The sequence below is a fragment of the Myxocyprinus asiaticus genome, chromosome 9 (assembly GCF_019703515.2).
Source record: "Myxocyprinus asiaticus isolate MX2 ecotype Aquarium Trade chromosome 9, UBuf_Myxa_2, whole genome shotgun sequence".
Lineage (NCBI taxonomy): Eukaryota > Metazoa > Chordata > Actinopteri > Cypriniformes > Catostomidae > Myxocyprinus > Myxocyprinus asiaticus.
The window spans coordinates 15,485,712-15,513,432 of record NC_059352.1 but is presented as its reverse complement, the minus strand read 5'-3'; the positions used below and the strand labels follow the sequence as shown (position 1 = coordinate 15,513,432).

The 27,721-nt window shown below is 38.7% G+C and overlaps 3 protein-coding genes and 1 pseudogene across 3 annotated transcripts; 3 read left to right on the top strand and 1 right to left on the bottom strand.

The window, feature by feature from the left end:
- Window positions 1–27,721, top strand: part of LOC127446102 (sodium- and chloride-dependent GABA transporter 2-like) — a 498,776-nt pseudogene that overhangs the window by 88,374 nt on the left and 382,681 nt on the right.
- On the top strand, window positions 2,246–5,107 carry LOC127446099 (interactor of HORMAD1 protein 1-like). Its single transcript, XM_051706761.1, has 7 exons — window positions 2,246–2,316; window positions 2,474–2,630; window positions 2,817–2,968; window positions 3,091–3,139; window positions 3,252–3,342; window positions 3,538–3,635; window positions 4,289–5,107. The coding sequence occupies exons 1-7, from the start codon at window positions 2,261–2,263 to the stop codon at window positions 5,090–5,092; spliced, it is 1,407 nt and encodes a 468-aa protein (XP_051562721.1). The 5' UTR covers window positions 2,246–2,260; the 3' UTR covers window positions 5,093–5,107.
- Window positions 5,126–9,708, bottom strand: LOC127446091 (kelch repeat and BTB domain-containing protein 12). Its single transcript, XM_051706746.1, has 6 exons — window positions 9,567–9,708; window positions 8,041–9,225; window positions 7,324–7,594; window positions 6,916–7,066; window positions 6,294–6,491; window positions 5,126–6,102 (listed from the first exon to the last, which is right to left on the bottom strand). The coding sequence occupies exons 2-6, from the start codon at window positions 9,120–9,122 to the stop codon at window positions 5,933–5,935; spliced, it is 1,872 nt and encodes a 623-aa protein (XP_051562706.1). The 5' UTR covers window positions 9,123–9,225; window positions 9,567–9,708; the 3' UTR covers window positions 5,126–5,932.
- Window positions 12,543–20,267, top strand: LOC127446090 (solute carrier family 26 member 6-like). The gene is made up of 19 exons (XM_051706745.1): window positions 12,543–12,667; window positions 12,796–12,935; window positions 13,028–13,138; window positions 13,348–13,523; window positions 14,262–14,426; window positions 14,519–14,671; window positions 15,072–15,154; window positions 16,522–16,669; window positions 16,755–16,868; window positions 16,959–17,036; window positions 17,168–17,263; window positions 18,011–18,117; window positions 18,260–18,329; window positions 18,598–18,690; window positions 18,804–18,914; window positions 19,086–19,493; window positions 19,604–19,658; window positions 19,813–19,958; window positions 20,141–20,267. Exons 1-19 carry the CDS (start codon window positions 12,543–12,545, stop codon window positions 20,162–20,164), a joined length of 2,403 nt encoding a protein of 800 aa, XP_051562705.1. The 3' UTR covers window positions 20,165–20,267.

Genomic DNA, 27,721 nt, shown 5'->3' with positions numbered 1-27,721 from the left:
TGTTGGGGTGTTCCTCCTAAAGTCCACAATCATCTCCACCATTTTGAGCGTGTTTAGCTCCAGGTTGTTTTGACTGCACCAGACAGCCAGCTGTTTAACCTCCCTTCTGTATGCAGACTCATCGTCATCTCGGATGAGGCCGATGACAGTGGTGTCGTCTGCAAACATCAGGAGCTTGACAGAGGGGTCCTTGGTGATGTAGTCATTGGTGTAGAGGGAGAAGAGTAGTGGGGAGAGCACACATCCCTGGGGGGCACCAGTGCTGACTGTACAGGTAAGAGTTGGTGAGAAACAGATCAACATCAACAGATCAACAGATAAAATAAAAATCCTTAGCTGTGTCCCAAACTATACACATATACACTATGCACTTACAAAATGTACTATGCACTCAGCCATGTAGTGTATGAATTTTCAAAGTGTAGTATTGTCCCAAATGGAACACTTTAACAGCTGACAGAAGTGATGTTTCAATCCCAAGCGTTGTGAAGCTATCCACCCTCAGTTCAACACTTATATCTCAATAATATACATATTCACACAGCATGGTATGATGGTAAAGCATTTAACTCACTTTTGTAAGGTGCTGTCTTCACAGAAGTTTCGCTAGTCATATTCTCCATTATTTACAATTGTTTTGCCAGATCACCATCGCTGCCGGTAACCCCACCCCTTCCGCTATGTACGGCAAGCCGCGAGCACAGAATGCATGAAATGTCCATTCCACACTCCATTTTGACGGTTGAAAAAGTGCATCATCCGGGTACTCGTAGTACACTTCTTTTTGATGCATTTTCAGTGTAAGCATACTACTCACACTACTAACATTTCAAAATGATGTAAAAAAGTGCAGAAGTGTGCGGTTTGGGATGCACCTCATGTTTTACTATAAATTCTCCTCCCTGCCTAGTAGGTGGCGATATGCACAAAGAATGTGAATTGCCAAAAACAAAAGAAGAAGAATTCTTCCTGAATGCGAAAGTGTTCCGTGGTTCGTCTGTTTTCAGTTTACGGTCTCCAGTGTTTTCACCCGCATCAGCATTTATTCTTAGCGGGTTAAGTATTACATTTGTAGAAATTGTCAAAAAAAACATGTGACTCTATAGCGCTGAGTCAAGATGACTTTTTTTTTTTTTACACTGCCTTACCTGAGTAGATGACATGAAGCGATGGTCCGAGGTAAGTTAGGTTGATATCATTAACTAATTTGAGTTGTTATAACAGCCAACAACTGCACAAGTTGAGTGTGAAATTCATTTTTACTCCAAATAACACTTAAATGGTTGTTGTTCTCCATCTGGAGCCCTCGTTTCAGTTAGTTTTACATTGCGTCTCAAGACCAGAAACAGAAAACAGGCAATTAGAATCATCATGGCACCGCCAGTGGTTGCTCAGGAAAACTGTGGATAGTAAAAAAGGACTAAATATTGATCTGTTCCTCACCCACACCTATCATATCAGAAAATATGTATTTAACCACTGGAGTCTGATGGATTACGTTTATGCTGCCTTTATGTGCTTTTTGGACCTTCAAAGTTCTGTTCACCATTCCACTTGCATTGTATATATGCCTACAGGGCTGAAATATTCTTAAAAATCTTCTTTTGTGTTCAGCAGAAGAAAGAAAGTCATACACATCAGGGATGACATGAGGTTGAGAAAATGATAAGAGAATTGTCATTTTTGGGTGGACTATCACTTTAATACATCACTGGAAAAATGTTTGAATTTTGTAGCCCGGGAAAACTGCCGCAGTCCTTTAAAAAAAAAATGTTGCGCGCGCATTTACACAGCTTTATTTAACCGTAACGGCCAGCGTCGACGGCGGCTAAACAAACCACAACAAAGTGTCTTTTTTATTTTTTATATTTATTTATTATTATTATTATTATTATTATTATTATTATTATCTGATTCGACATTATAGAAAATATCAACGTAATTTCCAGGTAAGCCCCAGTATTTTGAAACGTACACAATAAGTGTAGCCCTGTAAAACAACGAGGCAAGTTTTCTATTTGCATTAGAAATGGTCATAACTGTGACGACAGCCGCTGGCTTCGCTGGTCCAGTCATAGACACTTGACGTTTTGTCGGATAAAACAAAATCTACGTGACTAAACACAACTTACTAGGTTAAATTAATGGTCAAACATTGTAAAGTTTATGAACGTTTTACCATAGTTTTGTTTTCTTGTGTGTTCTTGTGGATCAAAATTATTGTAAATTAATGTGTCGCTTGACCTTTAAGGCCTGGAAAATGAAGCCCAACGTCTGGAATATAAAGGAGATTTTGAATGTCCCCGCCTCTACTGGGTATGTCTCATGCCTGAATTGTTTATTCGACATTTGTCAACTAACTTTTGAATTGTTATCATCAGCATGCGCCCTTAAAGCTAACATTGTAATTTAGTGTTTATTGATGTGTGTTGTGCCTATGCCATGACACTAAGCAGCATATTCTCTATAACAGAGGGATTAAAGCAAGCAAGGGTTCCGGAAACAGTGACTATTCCAGCCTGACTGACTCCCAGTTTCTGTTGAGCTCTCAATTCTGGCCTGACAATTCTCAAAGCCTTTCTCAGGAGATGAGTGGTCAGAGCAGAGGCTCTCAGCAAACCTCACAGGAGGTAAATCATTTGGACAGGCCTAAAGGATGCATGATATGTGTAGCTGTGGCGCCACATTTTCTGAACATTGCTTGATCTGAACAGATATTTTCTGGGTCTACAGCTGAAAGTCTATAAATTACGTATCTATTATCAGTGGAACTAATATTTTAACTTTTATATTAACTTTTGAAATCTTTTCTACAGATGAAGGATATGATGTTGTCTAGCAAATATAGTTCTAAGCCGTTTTTGTTTGGTGCTGATAGCAAAATTCCAAACTTCACTGGTTGCAAAGCTGAAGGCATGTTGGACAGATTTGAAGAGGAAAAGAGGAAAGCCAAAGAAAAATATGAAAGGTAATCAGTCTATCCAGCCTGATATCTTGCTGAATGAAAACTGTTTTATTTATTATTACTGAAATGTTTGACATAGATTTGGTTCTTTTCTGATATATTGCCACGTAATTGTCCTCTTTCAGGGAAATTCTCACTCATGGAATTCTACAGTTGCAGGAGTCTCTGGAAAATGTAAGGACTGTACTAAAGGCGCACATGCATAGTTAACACTGTTGAATGCTTACATTGCACAGTCACAGTTTTATGGGTACTGCTGGACAGAAACTCTGTCTGCATCTTTTAGATCAGAGAGAAGTTGTTTAATCGCATTGATGGAAGTAATGACATGACCAGAAAAGTTTTAGTGGAGAGAATGGATATTTTTTCAAAAACAAGTATGTTTTTGTTTGTCTGTTTCTTTCTTTAACTGTATGCAATATTTCCCAAAAACGACACTGTCATTGAATGAAACTTTATCATAAAACAATTTAAAATAGCATATTTTAACAAGATTTTAAATATAGTATACGTTTTTATACCTTTTATTAGTCATTTGTATTTTAAAAGAACTGTTATCTTCATTATTGCAGTTGACGGTTATTTAAACAAAGTGAGAGAGGGTATAACATGCCAGTTTGAGACTCTGCAGAGCCAAACACAAATAGGGATGGATGACAGGGAAGGCAAGGTAAGGGCATCTGCATGTATTGACTAGACAATTTATGTAAAACTATTACATCTAAAACAACTATATACTTTATATTAGCATTAGTTTGACAAACCAAAGAAATACCAAGATATATGGAAGCATTAAACTAAAAAAGAAGTAAACATGACCTGATTTAAAGAAAATATTTCTGCTTCAATAAAAGTTAAGCTCAATTGATAGCATTTATGATTAACACAAAAAATAATTTAGACTCGTCCCTCCTTTTCTTAAAAAAATAAAATAAAATGTACTTACATAAATTTTTCAGTTTGAACTTGTGTATTATTTGAGCTGTAAAGTTGTTTAGTTTATCAGGGTTTAAGGCGTTACATCGCCATGGCAACAAAGTTGTGAAAATGTTTTAACATATATTGTTTATGTCTTGTGGCTATAAACACTGAGTATTTTAATGTTTACAGATTGGCCCCATTCACTTCCATTGTAATAGCCTCACTGCACTGATTTTAAGTTTGTCTTTTAAAGAAACGTTGGGACAAGTCAAAATAAATTTTTGTGGTAATCAACATTATGCCAAAAATGCTGTAGATTGAGTTTAACTTGTTTTGTACCTGGAATATTCCTTTAAGTGTTTATCAGTTAGATAAAGGCATTTTTGTTTTTTATTAAATTAGATCAGTATGGCTGCAAAAGATTTGGGCTCGAACATGCTTAACCTCAAGCAGGCTCTGGAGCAACTGAAAGCAGAGCAGAGCAAAGAACAGGGCATGCTGGGAGAGATTCTGTCCCAGCTTGACACATTGATTGCCTTTCAAAATCCGATAGCAGGACCTAGCTCTGCCAGAATGATTGACAGTGAAGTCCAGACATCCCCTGGACTATTAGAGAGGTTCTGTGTATCAGCTAAAAAGCATTATCAGAGCATGATGCTATGTAACAGGCCTGTCATTTATTCAAGGAAAGCAGCTGAACAGGACCTGTGTCCACATAAAACACCAAAGACACAAATCAGAAATGCACACATCCTGCCAGCACAAGTACAGCAGCAGCTCAAGCAAACAGAGGTCACAGAGGAGTTTTCACCTGGTGCCTCGCAGAGATTATGGTGCACACAGTTGGTTGTGACCAGACCTTCAAGCCCACTTGTTGATGCTACATCCAATGCAGATAGACTACTTGTGCATATGGAACCAGAAAAACCATTGTGCGTGAGAGAGAACAGATTGGGCACATACACTGAGACTTTGTCACCACCAAAAGTCCTCAGGAGATGCCAAAAGACCCCGAATTTCAGGGGGAAAAAGAGACCCTTGGTTCTCCCACAAAGACAAGCAGTGAGAAAGAAAGGGACTGTAAAGATCTCCAAGGACAGCCAGGAGGAAGTCCTTCAAAGTGAACAAAAACACTTTTTGAGAAATTTGAGAAATTGTATAAAGTATGTTTTATGTTCAGTTTCCTTAGGCATCACAGTGGATTAGCCTTGTAAGTGAAACCTATAATTTGCATGTGAACAGGTGAACTTTGTTCTGTATTTACTTTGCCTGCTGTAGACATTGTCTGTTCTTGTCCTGTTACTGTGCATTGTGAATTCTTTTTAAAAGACATTAATTGACACTTTAGGTTATTATGAAAAGATCTTACAGCAACTAAAAGTATTCTTTTCTACCTTAGTTGGACCATATGGCACATCCAAGCACATTCTGTTACTCAGTAATGTCCTATAAGTTTTCACAAATGAAATTCCAGATGTTGATGTGACAGAACAAATTAAAGAACTATCGTGAATGTTTGTAAAGTTCTTGCAAATATTTTAGATAACCTCAATATTACATCAAGAGGTGAAATACATATATTTTGAAAGTTTGTTTACAGTTGAAACATTAAACAAATGTAGCAATTGTTAAATTGGACAGATTAACATCTGTGTTTCATAAATTGTATAGACTGCTTAAAGTTGCATATATTGTATACCTTCATGAAATACATTTGCACTATGGTTTTCACTTCTGTTCATCTGTGATCAGTAAATTATGTGAGATATTCTCACATCCTTTGACACATACTGTACCATTGACACATTTTATCCTTCAACTAGTGGTAAAATTAATAAATAAAATCAAGAAACTTAAAACATCACTTTAAAATCGTTAAACTTGCAGCATTATAATTCAAAGTAGTTGGAGCTATTTCTGAAATCCCTACTGTCCCTATATCTACAGTTTCCTGGCAATCCTCCTACTGTACCACTTTGCAGTTGACATATAAAAGCCTAAATCCAGCTTTTATGAGAATACTCCATCAAAGAATTGTTGTTTTTGTCATTCATCTACCAAGTCAGCAGGAGGTGGCAAGAGTCCACGAGGGTTCAGATTTGCCACCAAGCACACATCGTAACTGTCGTGCATCAAAGCCTGCTTTGCCATCACACTCCATATATTTTCCCAGGGGTCCAACTGCAGGATTTCTTTTGTGATGATATCATGACGATCTTGGGAGAAAGTGAAGTACTTACTGTATGTTTACTTGTGTATGTTTTCTTTTCCACTGATTAAATTAAAATATAATGTTCCAAATGTGTCATTTACGAGGTAAGCATTAATTTGTCAAAATAAAGTTTATGAGGCAAAAGATGTCAAGGGTTAAATGGATGGACTTAAATTACAATATTCAAATATTTACCTGCTCCTTTGTAGTATCCACAGACATAAAGTTTTCCATCAACAACACCAGCATTTGATGCATTGCTGCGAAGTGATAGGAGAGGCCATGGTAAAGAAGGGCCATCTCTCCAGAAATCCCCATCAGGGTTGTAGATCTCCACCACATTAAGACAGTGACGTGATTGGCCACGATCCACACCTTCACACCCAATTCCACCTGTAAGAGTAGACATTGGAACTCATTTGAAAAAAAAAAAAACTCTATTGTATGAAGATTTTATATAATTACATGTGCTATGCCTAGGTTTTTAGATTCCTTTTGTGTGTTTGGGGCAAACCATTTGCTGGAAAGCACATACAAAATTTAAACAAGTAGGGGTTTTCATTATTTTTAGAGAATAACAAAAGTAACACATAGGTTGCCTTCTGTTTTGGTGATGGCGAGAATATCATTGTTTTCATGGCTTCTGTTATAAGCTTCTTACAGCATTATGCCAAGCTGTATTAAGTTCATCCACTGGTTAATCCCATTCTTTTGATACATTAGCCCACAAGTCATAAAAATTATTTTAGATTAAAAAAAAAAACGTTTGGGGGTCAAACATATTAGCATATTGTATTCATTCTGTTGACATTCTCACCCAGTACATAGATTTCCCCATTGAGTGTGACTGCACTGCAGCGGTATTTTGAATATTTCATAGGACCGAGTTCACTCCATTTGTTGGTTTCTGGGTCATACTCAAGCAGGCGATTACTCATACGGTCAGGCTCGTCATCTGTGCGATATGACTGTCATCCATGAGACATGGCAAGACAGGTGCAGTTTAGAGAAAGAGAGAAGGGAGAAGGCAATAAACTAACATTTACAGTGGTCCTCACTAGATTTTATTTCCATATATTTGAAGAACTAGAACATGTGATGACAGTATAGCACAGTTATAGTTTACTTTATTACCCATGTAAGATTTCTTCCAAATTATAGTGATATCTTTTGCTCCATTTTAGTGGAATGCTTTTTGATGATTTATTAATTTAAATTTTTTTACCTGAGGTGTCCGTCCTCCGAGCACATATAGGCGGCCTTTCATCCTAATGACACTATGATAGGCAAGGGGCATGGGCAAAGGGGCAGCACTGCGCCAAGGTCCACCCTGTAGAGACCACCGCTCAACACTGTTGGTGATGAGGAACTGGTTCTTCAGCTTCATCTGACCCCCAATCAGATACAGATTTTCTCCCAAAGAGCCCAGTGCATAAGAATCACGATACTCTGCTGAAGTCAGGTGTTTCCAGCTACCCTGGGCTTCCTTGTTGTACCTGAAAGGAACACAGGACAAATTATGTTAAAAAACAAAGAAAAAATAGAGCAAGACATTAAATAAATAGGTCAATTTATTAATTTATTTTCTTTTTGGAACTATAACATTTTTGAAAATGTGTGAAATTATGTGTGTGAAAACATCTCACATAATGACAAACATTATCAAAGTAATGTCCTTTATATGCCCTGTATACATGTAGCCTGTATCAATATATTTATATTAACATCAAAGTTAAATTTCGTAATAAAACCTATAATATCACTATGACTCTACATTTAAAAACAGGCATTTAATTATTTGGGATATTATATTATATGACTTATTGCACAGGTTAAGTCGTAGAAAGAACTTTAAAAGTTGTAGTTTAAAGTTTCAATTCATATGTTTGCTGTATTTGGAGTATTACTGTATTACTGTAATTTTCTCCTGCAGAAGCCTCACATGAAAATCTCGACGTATCTCTCTTTCTGTCTTGCCATCCTTCGAGCTCCTAGCTCTCCTGACACAATAATTGCATTCCTCTCAGTCACCACCCCAGCACAGACATATCCAAGCGCATCACCGTATCGTGGGGAGGTGATGAAAAATGTTCTACCAGTGTTGGGAGCGTAACAGAAGCTGCGCTCAGAGTAGCTTCCATAACGTGAACGTATCCCTCCGCCATCATTACCAATGCAGAGCAGGAGATCTGTGGTCTCCATGCCATAGCGCAGCTTCAGTCTGCGGGGTGGAGCATCTGAATCCATGCTTGCTGCTTCAACTGCCTCTTCCATCATCTCTAGACATTCAGCATCAGCTAGTAGCACTGTGTTCCGTTTCAGTGTCCCCTTCAAATAATCCACACCCACCAGTGGAAGACGTACCTTCTTTAAGAGCTCTGGAAGGTGTCTTGCACGGTTCTCTTCCTCTGACCCGATACCACCTGGGCAGTACTTCACCCAACGCAGCACCACGTCCAGAATGCTTTCTTCCCGTGAAACATTGAGGTCGTCTGAGCTCAGCAGCGCTCCTAGCTGGTGTGCCTCCAACTCAAGCACTTCCTCACCGAGGCACACTTCAGTAAAGTGCTGCCGCAGGTAGCGTTGAGCCTGGTCGGCTAACTCCTCTGCCCCCAGGTCCCGGGCGTAATAATAGATGCCCAGGCAGTTGGAGGTATCCATGTTGTCAATCATGTAGATCTGACAACGGCTGAACACATCATCCATCTGTAGCAAAAAAGCAGCAACAGAGATCCCCTGCACATTGGCTGCAGTGAGAGGAAGATTGGAGCTGTACATGTATTCCAGCAGAAGGGCCAGGCTTTGGGCCGGCATGTCTCTTAAAACCACCTGACGGTTGGCGCACTCACGCAGGCCACAGGTGAACATTACGCGGAAGTAGGGGCTGAATGCGGAAAGCACTGCACGATGACATGGGAAGCTGACCCCCTCAGCTACTAGAACCACATCTGTTAACTGCTCAGCGTCCCGCATTCGATTTAGCTGCTCCAACAGCATCAAACCATGCTTGGCTCTGAGATCCATTTATTTATTTATTTTTGGCTCTTGATATCTTAAAACTTGTGGAAGTTTTCCCCTATCTTAAACACATCTTGGAGGCCCTTAAAAAGTGAAGAGGAACATTCATCTAAAGAGATAAAAGATAGTTTGTCAGCTAATGCAGTGAAGTGAGATGGCACAGAAACTTGCAGCAACATGATAGCACATGCTGTTGTCTTCGTAGTGCAGAGAGTCTGACCTATTGAATATAAATCCACAGAAGCTCTTATTCAGAGTTCTATTCTTATTGAATTTCACCATTATGATGCACAAATCAAAAATGTTCCCTCTTAAATTAATGAATGCTTTGACATTTAAATTAAATGACAGTTATAGTCATATCAGTCACACTGTCACAGCATTGGCAACATTGCGAGAAACATGCAAAGTCTAGTGCATTACATTAGCACATGCATCAATGAATCCTACCAGATCTCCTATTTCCTGTGGTTTCTGCCTTCAGGTAACAATATGTCCATTACCCACATTCGACACAAACAGACTGGCTGCCTTTCTTCTGACAGTAAACACTGGGAGAGGGAGAGAGAGCTCTATGTACTCAACCTTCCATGACCATCCGAGCTAAGCAACAGAGCTAATTATAGACCATGATTTGTCAAACAGCCGAAGGGGGGAGACAACAAAAAATTTTAAACAAATATTCTTGTACCTTGAAAAATGCACATTACTTGATATTGCAGGCAGTGCAGAAGGTCATTATGGCCTTTTTTTTGCCCAGTTACTTTCCTAAACTATTTATGCTTTGGTATTTCTGTCACGGATTCTGGGGAAATTTCCTTTAGTACATTGGAGTGCTGAGGTCAGATTTCACACGATCATGCTCTTAAAGCGACTGCACAATCTATGTGTAAGCATTTGTTCCTTAATGCAGCTTTTGACCTAAACTTAACAGTAACTTTTGGTGAAATTACACCAATTGCTGAATATATAGCTGAACAGTTGATATTACATTCAGGAATAAGTGTTATTATAGTATATTATTGCTGAAGCTAGTCAAGAAGTCAGCTAGTCTATAGGTTTTGACTAAATATTTGAATCAAAAATGTAATAAATATATTTTAAGTCATGTTTATTTTAGAGGTTGGCATTGCTCTTGCTCTCTAAAATACTTAAAATGTTCAGTTTAATTCAGTTAATTTCTTTGCATTGTAATTGTGCAACTACAGTTTGCGTATTGGTGCATTCACGTCATGTCGGAATAAGCTGTAAACTGGAATTCTATGAAAGCTCTGACTTGACCGTCATGGCGTCATGTAAAAAGAACCAAAATTGCAGTGGCCTCAGCAGCTAGTTTACATATACTGTACACTCACTGAGCACTTTATTAAAAAACACCAGTACACCTCCTTATTCATGTGATTATCTAATCAACCAATCGTGTGACTGCAGTGCAATGCATAAAATCATGCAGATACAGGTCAGGAGCTTCAGTTCATTTTCACACAGACCATCAGTATGGGGGGGAAAATGTGATCTCAGTGATTTTGGCATGATTATTGGTGCCAGACTGGTTTGAGTACTGCTGATCTTCTGATATTTTCACATGCAACAGTCTCTAGACTTTACTCGCAATGGTGCAAAAAAACAAAAAACATCCAGTGAGCAGCAGTTCTGCGGACGGAAACGCCTTGTTGGTGAGAGAGGTCAATGGAGAATGGCCAGACTGGTTCGAGCTGGCAGAAAGGCTACGGTTACTCAGATAAACACTCTGTACAATTGTAGTGAGCATAACAGCATCTCAGAATGCACAACACATCAAACCTTGAGGCAGATGGGCTACAACAGCAGAAGACCACATTGGGAACTTTATTAGGACCATATTGTTCCTAATAAAGTGCTCAGTGAGTGTATTTCTGTTTGATATGAAATTTTATTATAGCTAGTATTACCTGGATTGCTTTTTTTGCTCTTAAACATTTACCAAAAAATATTGTGGAGGCGGGGGTGTGGTCAAGTGCCGATCTGTGGAGAGTGAGGTCCAGGAAAGCTGAGTGGATAATGATTTACACCTGTGCTAACACCTGTTTGTATTTCCAGTGAGTGAGCTGTGGCGGAGATAAAAGGCGAGGAGATGGCGGCAGAAGAGAGAGAGAATCATGCTTGAACTGCCTGTGTGTTTGTGTGTGTGTGTGTGTGTGTGTGTGTGTGTGTGTGTGTGTGTGTGTAGAGTGTGTTGATGAAAAGCAACAAGTTATCCTATAAATAAAGAACTGTTAATTGGAACGCAGTATGCCGTCTCCCGCTTCCTCCTTCCCTGGAACTAAGGGATTTGTTACAAATATATAAATTAAGGTAAATTAATGAATTAATATTAATGTAATATTTAGCTGTAATCAAAAACAAAGCCACACATCGGTCCGTTTAGGTGTTATAAGTGTTACCATTCTGAGGTCAGAGGACATCAACGGCCCCAAACAGAATCTACGAGTTGTCATCATGTAATTACAGTAATACCGACATGACGTGAACACAGCATGTGCAACTTGACAACATGCAATGCCGATTTCAAACATAAGAATATGAATAATTGGTGTTTAATCAAATAATGTGAGGTTTAATGAAGGTTGTAGGGGGGTTGTACAGTAATTAATGTAATTAGACATGTACAAAAATGTGCTTAGAAAACACATGCATATTTATGTTTAGATTTATTTATATATGTGAATGGGTAAAAAGAGGATCATAAGTATAATCAACAGATATCAGAGGCCGAAACATTAGTCCCCACCCCATTTATTTTAAACCCTTTTCAGGTGTTGAGTGGCAAAGATTAGAGGATGACTGATGTCAAAATATCTTTTCATGTTTCTTTGGTGAAGTCATCATTTCATACATGATATATTGCACATCACAATGGAATTTTCTACTGGAACACAAAAAGTTTCCATTACAGTTTACCCTAGATTGCAAAAACTAGCAGATACTAATGAACTCAAGAGAAAAGGCAGAGTCAGCATAGTACTAAGAAAAGGCAATAGAGAGAGAAATAAAATTAGTAGTTTGATATTATGCACTGTTTGTCAGTTTTTACTGTAAAGACATGCAAATTTGAAAAAACTTTTTTATTTTGTTGATGTTTTTGATCATTTTAGTCTTGTCAAATTGTATGTATTCATCAAAGTTATTATACATTATTACTTGTCCTTAAGTTAATCATTGGTAGAAAGCACAACCTCTTTTTGCTTCAGACCAACCCATCATCTCCCCTTTTAAACATCCCACAGGGTTAGATTGAACATATCACAGAGAACTCTGACATGCAGAAGGCCTTTTTATATATTTCTCATCGACACAGCTTGAACAGTGAAATTTTGTCATTTTTAAGTCACCATTTGAGACAGACTATAGCCACTATAGCATACACACACATACAAAATAGAAAAAATGGACTCAGGACACACAGGGTATTGTGTACAGAGAGAGGTTATAGATGAACAAAGGCTGAAAGAGCTGTCTCAGAGAATGGAGACCAACATTCCCATCTTCCACAGACTGAAAAAGTTACTCAGGTAAGATGCAGTCATGCAGTGTGTTTGTGGGAATTAAATTAGGCAACATTGCTTATAGATTTAATTACAGAAGTGCTTTTAATTGACACTGAATTACAATTTCTGCTTCTTTTATGTCTCTGTGTCAGCTTTTCTCTGCCCAGACTGAAGCATAGCATAGTTGGTTTTTTGCCTATACTATCCTGGTTACCTCGTTATTCCATCTGGGATTATGGCATGCCAGACCTCATCTCTGGCATCAGTGTGGGCATCATGCATCTTCCACAAGGTAAGAGGACATGTCTGGGCTATTGTTCGTCAAGGACTGCAAGCTATAACCTTTGATTAGGGGTGTATAAGGGTTGTGTTTGTGTGTTTTAGGAATGGCCTATGCATTGCTAGCCTCTTTGCCTCCAGTGTTCGGACTCTACACATCCCTCTATCCTCCATTAATTTACTTTATTTTTGGAACCTCCAGACACATCTCTGTAGGTGAGAGCAAAATGTGTCTTCTTTGCACATGAACATAAGAAAATCTCAACTAATTTCTGAATGGATTGTTTTCTGTATGAATTTTGCATGAATAATTAATTCTTAAACCGTTCTACTTGCTAACTTTGATCTTTTATTATTTAAATTGAACCTGATAATGCTCTTGACTTTAATTGCGTTTGTGTTTATGTGTGTGTATGTATGCATAGGCACGTTCACTATCCTAAGTATTATGATTGGAAGTGTAACAGAGAGACTGGCCCCTGATGCAAATTTCCTTCTTTACAATGGCACTAATGTGACTGAGGAGGTGGATATCATAACTAGAGACTTCTACAGAGTACAGGTTGCTGCTGCTGCCACTGTACTGGGAGGTCTTATTCAGGTTCTTAAATACACACACAAGACTAATGCATATACACAATAAGTATACACTCACTGAGCACTTTATTAGGAACACCTGTACACCTACTTAATCATGCCATTATCTAATACAGCAGTGCAATGCATAAAATCATGCAGATACGGGTCAGGAGCTTAAGTTAATGTTCACATCAACCATTAGAATGTAGAAAAAATTTGATCTCAGTGATTTCGACCATGGCATGATTGTTGGTGCCAGACGGGCTGGTTTGTGTATTTCTGTAACTGCTGATCTCCTAGGATTTTTATGCACATCATTCTCTAGAGTTTACTCAGAATGGTGCCAAAAACAAAAAAACATCCAGTGAGCGGCAGTTCTGCAGATGGAAATACCTTGTTGATGAGAGAGGTCAACGGAGAATGGCCAGAATAATTCAAGCTGACAGAAAGGCGACGGTAACTCAATTACCACTCCGTACAATTGTAATGAGCAGATTAGTATCTCAGAATGCACAACACGTTGAACCTTGAGGCGGATGGGCTACAACAGCAGAAGACCACGTCAGGCATTTTATTAGGACCATAGTGTTCCTAGTAAAGTTCTCAGTGAGTGTATATCTAAACTTTTAGTGTAAAAAAAATAAAAAAATACAGTACATCATGTAACACTCAACACTCACACACAACTAGACCTGTATAAATACAAATTATATAGATTCATTTATTTATAGTCTGTTCATTTGAAATTTTCCTAATTCAGGTTGTATTAGGCTTGGTGCAGTTTGGGTTTGTCGGAACATATCTTTCGGAGCCGTTGGTCAGAAGTTATACCACAGCAGCGTCTGCTCATGCTGTAGTAGCACAGTTAAAGTACATCTTTGGAGTCTCACCCAAACGATTCAATGGACCTCTGTCTATTGTCTATGTGAGTACTTTTAAACAAGCATTGGATGTGCATGCCTCAGTGCATGCATGCTCTAGCATTAATAAGCACTACTCTGTAATTTCTCTGTGCAGACTCTGGCAGACTTGTTTAGGTTGTTGCCAGAGACTCATCTCCCAACTGTGCTGGTCAGTGTTGTGTCCATTGTGGTTCTCATCACAGCCAAAGAGCTTAACAACGCAATTAGACAAAAACTCCTGGTGCCCATTCCAGTGGAACTTTGTACTGTACGTAATGTCTCATCTCATTGTTTGTTCATTCACTCATGTTTGTTCACTCTTCCCTCTGTTCTTTCTATTTTTGTGTAATCTTAATTAATTTCTGCATCTCTTTGAAATAGTTTGATTCCATCCCATAGTATATACATTGTAGCATTTTTATTTTACAGGTTTTGTTAAGAAGTGTCTCTGTCGAATCTCTTAATAGTGGCTGTCCTTGATGCCTCCTCTGTGTTATTTATTTGTTTTGTCAGCATTTCTGTTCTCTGCATCATCTCGTTTGCGTCACATCTCTTAGCAATTACTAATTACTACCTAGTCTGGCTTCTTATTTACTACACAGGAAACATTAACATAATGTTACCCTTAGCTCATGAAATTTATGAAAGTTTGTGTGTGTTTATGCTAGATTGCAGTGGCGACTGTTGTATCATTCTACACTCAGCTGAATGCAAGCTATAAGATTTCAGTTGTTGGGGAGATTCCAAGTGGGTGAGTTTTAACACTAATTATTATTCTAATAAAAGTGTTTATTTATTGTTTTTATTTTCTCCCCTTTTTTTCCCCAATTTGGAATGCCCAATTCCCAATGTGCTCTAAGTCCCCATGGTGGCATAGTGACTCGCCTCAATCCGGGTGGTGGAGGACGAATCTCAGTTGCTTCCGCATCTGAGACTGTCAATCCATGCATCTTACGTTACCGCAGAGACATAGCGTGTGTGGAGGCTTCAGGCTATTCTCCCGAGGAGGTTACCCTATGTGACTCTACCCTCCCTAGCAACTGGGCCAATTTGGTTGCTTAGGAAACCTGGCTGGAGTCACTCAGCACACTCTGGATTCGAACTCGCGACTCCAGGGGTGGTAGTCAGCGTCTTTACTCTCTGAGCTACCCAGGCCCCAATAAAAGTGTTTATTAAATATACATAATAACTAGGGCTGTCAACCGATTTACATTTTTAATCAAATTAATAACATTATATGCTGATTAATTATTTGAATTTTTCACATATATCAATAATTGCCTGGAAAGGCCCCCAAATAAAAATAATCCAATATACAGTATAATGATTAAAGAATTACAATACATATAAAATATAATAAATATAATAATTCAGATAATTAAAATACATTACATTATTGTGGCAGATCAGTACAGCATTGATTTGGCAATGCAAAAATTGGCTTTAGAAGGCAGTATATTGTTTATTTTCAAATCATTAAACATAAGCTTATCATTGTCCGACAGTCCACAGCAATCCATTTCTGTATGAGGTAGACTTATTATAAGGGTTTTTCTAAGGATGGGCCTATACACATGCATCAGACGGATGCTTTTGGAGCATCTCAATTTGATTGTGTCGCGTCATAAACACACCGTTTTTAGTACACTGTGTCAAGCTAAATGTAGTTTGAAAACACGCCACAAGACCCCTGCATTCGGAGTTGTGCTCCGTCATGCTGTGTTTAAAATACAAGTCCTCATCTTGTGTGGTCTGCTATAGTGTGGTTTGGTGTCTGTACAGGCATTGTTCAGCTGGACTTGTGCTTACTGCCCTCTGCTGACTGAGACTCGTAAAAAACATGAAGGTGCACTGCAAGCTTAAATTGCGGCAATGGCTGGAAAATTGCTTAATATGGTAGGGAGGCGTAATTAATTGCATTATTTTCTATATAATTAATTGCACTGAATTAACACGTTAAATAAACAACCCTAAAATAAAATACATTGCAGAAATATGTCCATGCCTATTAAATTTACTCTAAAATAGCACTCATTGCATTACTGTATTCTTTTTTTATTTTTTTTGGCCATTTAACTTTTAATTTGCCCAAGTGGTTGTTCTGATGTGCTTGCTTAGATTTCAGCCTCCAAGAGTTCCAAACGCCAGTGTCTTTTCTGATGTGGTGGTGGATGCCTTTGCTATGGCCATTGTTGGCTATGCAATTTCTATCTCTTTGGGCAAAACCTTTGGTCTCAAACATGGTTACAAAGTAGAGAGCAACCAGGTGAGTAAATACCCATGGCACATAGTGATGATAGACAATCAAATAACTACACTGTATAACTGGAATTTTTCTCACTGTGTTGTAGGAGCTTGTGGCTTTGGGTCTCAGTAATACAGTCGGAGGATTTTTCCAATGTTTTTCAGTTTGTTCCTCTATGTCTCGCAGTCTCATACAGGAGAGCACAGGAGGCAAGACACAGGCAAGACAAACTCACCTGTGTGACTGACCCATGCATGCACTTAAGCATTTACTGAGGGTAGTATTGTTTTATTGCATTGTGTTTGTTTAGATTGCAGGAGTGGTATCTGGTGTGATAGTACTGGTGACTGTGCTGAAATTAGGTTCACTTTTTCAAGAGTTGCCAAAGGTATGTGTAAACAGTTCTCTATGAAGACTGTAAGTCAGGGCTCATCTATTTGTGTTATATCTGGATACATTATTTTAGTATGAGCTTTGAATAAAGTCTAAACTTGATTCAGTTCTTTTGCGTATGTCTAGGCAGTTCTTTCTGCCATTGTCTTTGTGAATCTGAAGGGAATGTTCAAGCAGTATTATGACATAGTTACACTGTGGCGTAGTAGCAAGATTGATCTGGTAAGTTATGCTAAAGTCTCACATAAAAATGCTGTATTTTTCATCAAAATACATTTTACATTTAAAATGTAATCCTGCAGATTATTTTCAATAATTGCTGCTTTGTTAAAGGAATAGATCACCCAAAAATGAAATTTTTCTCATCATTTACTCACCCTCCTGCCATCCCAAATGTTTATGACTTTCTTTATTCTGAACACAAACAAAGATTTTTAAAGAATATTTCAGCTCTCTATGTCCTCACAATGCAAGTGAATTGGTACCAAAATTTGGAAACTTCAAAAAGCACATAAAGGCAGCATAACATTTTCCCTCATAAAAAGACTCCTTTTTTATTATAAATCTCCACTTTCACATTCTTCTTCTTTTGTTTTTGGCGATTCACTTTCTTTGTGCATATCGCCACCTACTGGGCAGGGAGGAGAACTTTTAGTGAAAAAGGACTTAAATATTGATCTGTTTCTCACCCACACCTATCTTATCGCTTCTGAAGATATAGATTTAACCACTCGAGTTGTATGGATTACTTTTATGCTGCCTTTAAATGATTTTTGGAGCATCAACATTTTGATACCCATTCACTTGTATTGTGAGGACCTACATAGCTGAAATAGTCTTCTAAAAATCTTTGTTTGTGTTCACATCAGTGATGGCTTGAGGGTGAGTGAATGATGAACAAATTTTCATTTTTGGGTGAACTATAGTACATAGTACTTAATCAAAGTCCTCTGTTTTTGTGGTGTGTAGTTGATATGGCTGGTGACGCATGTGTCTACCATGCTCTTTAATTTGGATATGGGTCTTGGCGCTTCCATGGGTTTCGCTTTACTCACTGTTATCTTCAGAACTCAACGGTTAGAATCCTTCCTTTTGCTTCCAATCTTGCAGGAATATTTCTTTGGGAGCATTCTCTGTAGGGTTTCTCCAATCTCCAGGTTGTTCCATTTCTTTACTGTATCATGTTTGAACTTGATGTATCAGCTTTGTGTCTCTCAGGCCCAGTTACTCACTACTGGGACATCTCCTTGGTACTGAGCTTTATCTAGACATGGAGACACACAAGGAGGTGAAGTACATGTGTGGGATCTATTATCATATTATCTTTACAAATACATAATTTAACTGTATTGTTAAACTGTGGGCTATTTTATTTTATTGCAGCTAAAAACTATTAATCTGTTTAATCGTAATCTCCTGTCCAAAAATATCAAGGAGAATGAATTCCATACTGACCTCCATTACACATATGTGAACTTTTGTATTTCCAATGTACTGTATTTGCCCAAGCAGACACATCATTTAAGTAACATTTTTTTGGTCTATGCGTTTTTCAGGTGAGGGAGGTACCAGGCATCACCATATTTCACTCCTCTGCCACCATGTACTTTGCTAATGCTGAACTTTATCTTGAGGCGCTTAAGAAAAAGGTAAAAAATTTACTGACATACTTAAATACTTTTCAGTATTTTAGAATATCTATGAAGACGCAGCTACTATTGTGTTTGCTAATACACATTTAATTGCTGATGTGTACAAAAAGAGCGGCCTGGACATCGGAAAAATGCTCACTTATAAGCGCAGACAGGAGGCCAAGCAAAGACGCAGAGAGAGGAGAGCTGAGCAAAGAGCACGAAGAGAGGCTAAAAAACAGGTAGATGACCTCTCCTAATGTTTCCATGGTTAATAGTTGATGATATTATAAATTGCTTTAGTTTTTTTTTTTTCTACATGAGCCATTATGTACACACTGCCTACATATGGTTGTGGCATGTGACTTTCTAGTAAACCTTAAACCTCAACATTTTATTCTCTTCTTTTACAGAAAAAAGCACTCAGAGCAGCCTCTCAGCGATCCAAAAATGCAGTATTTTCAGTGGAAGAAGAGGCAGGACAGTTGAGGCAAAGAGATGAAGACACACAAAGAGAGGAAGAGCCTGGCTGGACAGAGCGAGAAAATAGTACAGTGTTTGTAATGCCATCTAATGGCTATCATACCTGGGTGTACCTTAAGGGCACTGACCCTGAAACTAGCACTCTGGGGTCAATGTCAGATCTACACGATGGTGACACCACTACGATGGACTCCAGCAGTGAGGACACTTTAAGCAGGGACCTGGAGAGGGTTTCTCTGGGATCCCTGGGGAAGTGGACCTGGGACATCCACTCTATCATCTTAGATTTTTCCACTGCAAACTTTATTGATGCAGTGGCCATCAAGACATTACAGAATGTGAGTGATCTAAAAGTCTGTAAGAAAATATAAAGGCACTTTTTGCAAATAGTGATTTTGCATTGCAACAGAGCAAGTTGTACAGCTCTCATCTTCATTCTTTATTCTAGATATTCCACGATTTTGGAGAGATTGATGTGGATATCTACTTAGCAGGCTGTCAAGGTAGGTGCATCTCCCACTTTCAGAGTTTCTACCAAGTCTATCAGTGAGGTTAGTTGTATTATGGTTCATCAGTTTCAGTACTTTTACTGTGGACATTCAAAACAAAGCTGTTATGGTTAATAATATGTAGGCTACTGAATGTTTTGTTTTCAAGCACTGGTGGTGGAACAGCTTGAGCGTGGCAGGTTCTTCTCTGACAACATCACTGAGGGCCGTGTCTTTCCCACTGTGCATGATGCAGTTTTGTACTGTCTCAAGCATCAGGGAGTTGGGACTGTACACTGCTATGAAAATGCTCTGGTAGGTTCACCATTTACCCATGCACACAAATGTGAACACACACTGGTGTACAAATATTTATATTAAACTAGCATGCATGCCTGTTAACAAAATGTACAGACAATTTGGTCAATTCTTAACGGAATATGATTGCTATCATATACATCATGTTTTTATAGCATGTTTTACACTTCTCATTTCAGGAAACAAGTGGTACCCGATTATAAGAAGATTTTCTGATTTGTTCTGCATGCTCATTATCCTATTCATGCTGTATACACAAAAACTTAACCTCAGCATTAAGTTATCTAATAGCATTTTGGTCAAGAGTTAGGAGTAATAAGGTATGATCAGGTTAATTCAATGTTCTGATTTGAGATACGTTTATGAAATAAGGTTTTTTAAAGTTTTATGCATGTTTGTGTTTCAGTTTTTGGTATTAAATGTATTATGCATGTTTGTATTTAAATGTTCAGTTTATGACAGTTTTGTGATTACAAATTATCAAACTGTATGCAAAATACTTATTTGAGCAGAAATGTAATGTGTGTCTTTAATGAAAACTACATAGGCATGACTTCCAGGCATCACCATATTTTAGGGGCAGTGGTGGCTCAGCGGTTAAGGCTCTGGGTTACTGATCAGAAGGTCGGGGGTTCAAGCCCCAGCACCGCCAAGATGCCACTGTTGGGCCCTTGAGCAAGGCCCTTGACCCTATCTGCTCCAGGGGCGCCGTATCATGGCTGACCCTGCACTCTGACCCCAGCCTAGCTGGGATATGTGAAAAAGAAGAATTTCACTGTATATGTGCAAATGTATAATGTGTGATAAATAAAGAAAATTATAATTATAATTAATTAAAAATTATTAATTGTCTTTTTAATAGTTTATTGAAGAAAGTGATTTTGTGCATTTTAAAGGAATAGTTCACCCAAAAATTACAATTCTGTCATCATTTACTCACCCTTATGCCATCCCAGATGTGTATGACTTTCTTTCTTCAGCAGAACACAAATGAAGATTTTTAGAAGAATATCTAAGCTCTGTAATCCATACAATGCAAGTGAATGGGTGCCAAGATTTAGAAGCTCCAAAAATCACAGAAGTCAGTATAAAAGTAATCCATATGACTCCAGTGGTTAAATCCATGCTGCTTTTATGTGCTTTTTGGAGCATCACAATTTTGGCACCCATTCACTTGCATTGTGAGGACTTACAGAGCTGAAATATTCTTATAAAATCTTAATGTGTTTTCTGCAGAAGAAAGAAAGTCATACACATCTAGCATGGCATGAGGGTGAGTAAATCTATGGGTGAACTATCCCTTTAAGGTCACAGCAACAGTGAATAAACTACAACAAATAACCAATAAATAAATAAAATAAGTTAACTTCAGTCAGTCTTCATTGGATGCAATTCATAAAAGGCAAACAACACAATTACTAAAAGCATTACAAAATAATTTATTAAAATCCAAACAAATCATGCGAGATTGTTCAAGTTTAACATGCTTCTCTTCAGATGTATCTAAAAGAGGGAATGAGTGCAAGAAACATCTGGCAGAGATGCTGGCTGATTAAATGTTACATACGTTGGAACTCTTGGTATTGACTACAACTATCTAATGCTTAACTGCCTCTGCAGGTCTTTTCTTAAAATGTGTGTATGGTGATTTTAATTCATTCTTTGGCCACATACACTCTGCAAATTTTGGGGAGTGACAACCGCATTTATTTGTGTGTTTCATGTGTGTACAGAATAAAGTCGCTCCTGCTACCCAAAATGGTTACTCTTGCGACAGTTTACAGTGATAACCAATTGAAAACAAGAAATATATTTAGTCTGTTTGGTGTTAGCTATTTTTGACCATATTAATGTTAGTGAGTAGAGATGCATTATTGTCCAGCAATTGGGTGTTCACACTGACAGCGAGTAATAAATTGCTGAAGGTCACCAGGTTGCTGTACTGTGGGTTGATAGTACTTGTTCCTACTCACCTGCACAATCCAACCGTATCAGGAGACGGATCATGTGAGATCCACTGTCAACTGTTTGCTCTGTTGCTTCGGCAACGGACAATGTAAATGAATGGCTTCCAGTTCCTTTGTAGATGCAAATCAAAATCAGTGTAAATACATGCTTTTATTATGTCACTGCATTAACAACTAGTTGTTCAGTTCGGTTCAGTACATACTACACTGGTTTAAAGAAAATCCAAGTTTTTTGTCAATATTTTCACTACCTCCATTTTAGGGAGCAAATCTGGTTGTACAATGTGGTTGTCACTACCCTAAAACTGTATTTAGCTGCAGTGTGCATGTGGCCTTTAGAAGGTACAGAAGAGTTATCAAATATGACTGCATTCCTATGAAAAAAGAAATAAAAATGCATCAGATATCTACAATAGGAACCGTAGCATTGCCTTTGACAACTGCATAAAGCTCTGGCTTATTCCTGCTTATCCCTGAATCCAACCTAGCAGAAGTTCCAGCTTATTTACTGGAACTGCTGGAGGTCAGGTAAAGCCTCGTTCAACTCTGAACATCAAAAGATGTGATTTTAGTGTGTGTTTTTGCGTAAATGACACACAGAAAAAGGATAAGTGTATTTTGTGTATGTATTGGTATGTGTCTGTGAATGAGGACAGTGTGTTTAAATGCTTTGGGTGTTTGAGTGATCTTGAGGTATGTGTGTGCATGTGATTTTCTGCTGGTAATGGACTCGTGTTTATTAGTTGTAATCGAGGTATTGGCATGCATGTGTGTGGATGTGTATGTGTAGATAGTGAGTAACTATCTATAGATCATAAAACACAAGTGAGTATTTGTATGTGTTGTGCATTGCTCCAAGTAGAAGTGTGTGTGCTACAGAACTTGGCGTGTGTGTTTGTGTGTGTCTGTATTTACAGATCTTGGTGTGTTTGTGTGTGCTGATACGAGTTCAGTTCTGAAATCAGTTCTTCTTGCTCCTGTGTGTCTTGTTGTTGTGAAACAATCTGTTGGTAGCATGCCTGTCGCTGGTAGTCTGGGTCTACATTGATCCAATTAGACTATGTAACACAATTTTTGTTCCTGGGTAGTGTGTTATTTCCTAATTGCTTATGCCTCATAAGTATAGAAAATGGCTATTATTCCCCACAAACTTTACTTTTGTGACCAGGACAGTGATATTTTGAAATGTACCTATTTCCAATGAGAAAACAGGCGAATTTGTGTCTTTTCGTTCACATAAAGTCAGAAAAAAACAACATATGAATCCAAAATCCTTCTTTATCTGTGGTCCGACGAAGACACCGGCTTTGACCTTCGCCTCAGACAGCTTAGGGAAGAAGTCTTGAAGGTACTTGAAGGCTGCTGACTCCTTATCTAGAGCTCTGACAAATTGTTTCATAAGGCCCAATTTGATGTGCAGTGGTGGCATCAGCATCTTCCGGGAGTCCACCAGTGGCTCCCACTTGACGTTGTTCCTCCCCACAAAGAACTCGGTCCGCTGTGGCCAGTCCCGCATGTGGTAGTGCGCCTTGGTGTCCCTGCTGTCCCAAAGGCAAAGATAGCAGGGAAACTTGGTAAAACCACCTTGGAGATCCATCAGGAATGTCACCATTTTTAAGTTTCCTATGACCTCCCAGCCGTATTCATCATACTTCAAATCCTCTTTGAGATGCACCGAGTAAGCCAGGGGAAGAGACAGGTACTTGTTACCATTATGGACCAGCACGGCTTTGAATATTACTTTAGTATAAATACATGTTAATTTGGATTCATATGTTGTTTTTTTCTGACTTTATGTGAACAAAAAGACACAAATTCGCCTGTTTTCTCATTGGAAATATGTAAACAACAACAAAAAAACAACAACAAAAAAAATCGTTACAGTGTTATTACCGACCCACTGGCCAAACAGCCTCCATGAAGAGAGTATTCATCTTGTTCACCCACCCAACCTACAGAGGGCAGCACATCAATTTTTTATTGTTAATGAAACATTTTCTAAATAAGGATCATTATAAAACAGAACATATACACTCACTTAACACTTTATTAGGAACACTTGTACTCCTACTTATGCATGTGATTATCTAACCAGCCAACTGTGTGGCAGCAGTGCGATGCAAAAAATCACGCAGATACGGGTCAGGAGCTTCAGTTAATGTTCACATCAACCATCAGAATGGGGAAAAAAATGTGTTATCTCAGTGATTTCGACCGTGGTATGATTGTTGGTGCCAGATGGCTGGTTTGAGTGTTTCTGTAACTGCCGATCTCCTAGGATTTTCATGCACAACAGTCTCTAGAGTTTACTGAGAATGGTGCCAAACACAAAAAACATCAAATGAGTGGCAATTCTGCAGATGGAAATGCCTTGTTGATGAAAGAGGTTAATGGAGAATGGCCAGACTGGTTCGAGCTGACAGAAAGGCTACTGTAACTCACAGTGGTGGACTGGCCATATGGAGAACCGGGACTGGGCCGGCCGCGAAACAGGGCCGAACGGCCACGACAGGCTGAAGAGGGCTGCAAAACTGCGCCTCAATATGCCGAAGGGGGCCGCGATATGCAGAAAAGGACAGCCCCACCCTTTCAACAACTTTAAGGCCATAGTGTTCCTAATAAAGTGCTCAGTGAGTGTATTTGCAATGTTATTCACTATAAAAGAGTAGACAAAATATATGAATTACCGCTGCCATCAGAGAGATATTTATACGAGAAAACCACTGTCCCCTTTGTGGGCTTCACTCTCAGGTTGCCTTTATCACAGTGTTTTCTGGTGTCCAACAGATCCACATCATTCTGTATCGATGACTAAAAAAGACACATACATTTGCATTTGATTCTTGGCTGTCAGTGCTAAAATAGCACAAAACTGTTGCTTCTGACTCACAAACATACGTCCACACACAAATACACATGCAAAGAATTTATATATTAAATAGGGCACACCGCTTCTTCATAGGTCCTGTTATCTGCCACTGGAAAGCCACCCCCCCACCCACATCATTAAGGTAAAACAGAACCGTGGATATACCTGCAAAGACAACACAAACACTGAACCCTGGGTACACCTAAGCTCAAGAACAAGTATTCAACACCAACAACAATTGAAACCAAAACAAAACCAGTTAAAAAAGGAATAATAAATACATTATAGACACTAATTTTGTTTTGGCATTTGATCTTGCGGTGTTTGTGAACCTAAAGCAAAATACATATTCCCATTCATTGACATTTACATTAGGTTCAGAAATCTTAACCTCTGTGGTTCACCTGCAGGAAGTCTGGAATGGGGAGGTAGTGTTGGCAGCAAGGCGAGTGTGTGTACAGGCTGTTTCAGGGTACACTGGCCCACTATCATGATGAGCGTGGTAATGGCCTCCCTATTCATAATGCACTACTTGAAGCAGTTCAATTAACTCCATCAGCAAGGATGGGAGTTGTGTTAAACATGTCACTCTTAAAAGGCAGAAAGAAAAATAGTAGTAAAGCAACAGAGAGAGAAGGAGAGAGAGAGAGAGACATGGGGAAAGAGAAGATTGTGAAATGCTGTATGAAGACCATGATGAGAGATAGCAGATAAAGACAGAGTTAAAGGTGGACACCTTTTGCGGAGATCATGTAGGACCTGATGTGTTCCCTGGCCTTGGTAGAGCCAGGTATGTTTGCTGTTCCTCACCAACTGGCTTCTCTCCACTCCATGCTGTAGCAGAAAGGACTGAAAAGCATCACTTCTCAGATGCCCAAACTCCTCTAAACTCAAAGAGACCTACATCAAAAGACAAAAACAGACATATATTCAAAACACTTTAATACATACACTCAGATTTAACAAGTATTTGTCAGGCTATGATCTATGTATGTTAAAGGAATAGTTTATACAAAAATGAAAATACTCTCATCATTTACTCACCTTTATGCCGTCTCAAACTCGTATGACTTTCTTTCTTCTGTGGAACGCAAACAAAGATTTTTTTTGAAGGATGTATGATGGGGGTTTTTTTGCATACAAATTGACAATGCAAGTCAATGGGGTCCAAAATGCTCAAGCTTTGAAAAGGACATAAAGGCAGCATAAAAGTAATCCATATGACTCAAGTGGTTTAATCCATGTCTTCTGAAGCAATATGAGAAACAATGCTTTGGGTGAGAAACAAAGCAAAAATTCAGTCCTTATTCACCAAAAAGCTATGCACGTTCATGAGATAGCTTGTTCATACGTCCTCGCGTGTTTGCATGTTCACGAGAAAACTGACAGGGGCGTGATACAACTGGAAGTCCTCGCATGAACATACAAGCGTGCATGCGTCAAATAAGGACTGAATTTTTGCTTCTTTCTCACCCAAAATGATCATCCCTCCTTCAGAAGACCACTCAAAACCACTCAAGTCACATAGATTACTTTTATGCTGCCTTTATGCCCTTTTTGGAGGTTAAACGTTTTGAACCCATTCACTTACATTGTATGGAAAAAACACCTCATACATCCCTCAAAAAAATCTTTGTTTGCAGTCCGCAGCAGAAAGTAAGTCAAACGAGTTTGAGATGGCATGAAGGTAATGATGAGAGAATTATCCTTTTTGGGTGAACTATTCCTTTAAGTTTTGTTGGTCCATTTATAGTAGATCTGCAGTAATGCTGTAATCTTAGTAGGATCTCCAACTTAGGTCTTTACCATTTCCATCTTGATCAACTTTCAGGCCATCATAGATTACTTTAAGGTTCTCGGAAGTTAACCAGATTCTATCGCTCACTCGAGAGTGTGTCAATATCTACAAAAGAAAATATGGCAACCAAGTTACAGATTGTAAATGAAAAACAACCAGATGTTAACAGTGGCACCTGTATATCCACAAAAACACACTTTTGCGCAGAATATCCATGCAGTACATACAGTTTTTATGCAAAACCAAGGCTAACAGATAATTATTGACAGATACCTCATGAGGTTGCAGTTGGCCATCCTGGTTGAGGTCAAGGAAATTGAATATTTCTTCTGTACTGAGGTTGAGCTGCTGATTAAGCTCCTCTTGACCTTCAGGAACAATCACCTGACTCTCCATCAAACCCTTCAGCTGAGCCAGGCGCACAACTACACTACACTCGCCTCTGACAGAAAATCAGGGATCTCTGCAGCAACACACAAACAAACAGACTCACGATGGTGTTTTACAAATAAACTATTTGATAGCAAAATAAAAGAGGAGACTGATCATTTAATCTAACTTAAAGGAAAAGTTCACACAAAAATGAAAATTCTGGTCTGGTGCGACATAAGGCTCCACGTTTGAACAGAAAGATTTTCAGCGAATAGCAACTTAAAGGTTATGTCAAAATATGTTCTGCTATCCCAGTTTTTTTCCATTGACAACTATACAGCAAGCTATTCGTGGGTTAACCTTCCCCAAAAGTATAAACACGGAGCCTCCCAGGCACTATCAAAACATTGATGTCTAAATTTTGTGCGGCCCGCTAAGCTCCACCCATCCCTTCCTAGCTTAACCTATAGCGAGAGTTTGGGCCGTGGCTACTTGAAGTAAGCTGTTCAGCGGGGAGAATATGAACATCCATGGCAGACATGCACAGAGTAACAGAAATTTAGCTTCGCCAAAATGTGACGACTTGCTTAAAAACATAGAGACAGTGACTGAGTAAAACAAGAGTGAACAATGGCGTCGCATTTACAAGGTGGAGATGCCAAACTTGCCGAGTTTCTTCTCGACAGGTAAACTACACTCAAGGTATTGCCACACAAGTTAGCTCATTACTGTCGATCTTCCGGCGCTGTATCAT

Coding starts and splice junctions, on each gene's coding strand:
- LOC127446099 (XM_051706761.1), top strand. CDS start 2,261: ATGAAGCCCAACGTCTGGAATATAAAGGAGATTTTGAATGTCCCCGCC. Junction 2,317..2,473: donor AATGTCCCCGCCTCTACTGG/GTATGTCTCATG, acceptor TCTCTATAACAG/AGGGATTAAAGCAAGCAAGG. Junction 3,140..3,251: donor TGCAGGAGTCTCTGGAAAAT/GTAAGGACTGTA, acceptor TGCATCTTTTAG/ATCAGAGAGAAGTTGTTTAA.
- LOC127446091 (XM_051706746.1), bottom strand. CDS start 9,122: ATGGATCTCAGAGCCAAGCATGGTTTGATGCTGTTGGAGCAGCTAAAT. Junction 7,595..8,040: donor AGATACGTCGAGATTTTCAT/GTGAGGCTTCTG, acceptor TGTTCCTTTCAG/GTACAACAAGGAAGCCCAGG. Junction 6,103..6,293: donor TGGATACTACAAAGGAGCAG/GTAAATATTTGA, acceptor CTTTCTCCCAAG/ATCGTCATGATATCATCACA.
- LOC127446090 (XM_051706745.1), top strand. CDS start 12,543: ATGGACTCAGGACACACAGGGTATTGTGTACAGAGAGAGGTTATAGAT. Junction 18,118..18,259: donor GTTATCTTCAGAACTCAACG/GTTAGAATCCTT, acceptor TGTGTCTCTCAG/GCCCAGTTACTCACTACTGG. Junction 18,691..18,803: donor TTGAGGCGCTTAAGAAAAAG/GTAAAAAATTTA, acceptor GTGTACAAAAAG/AGCGGCCTGGACATCGGAAA.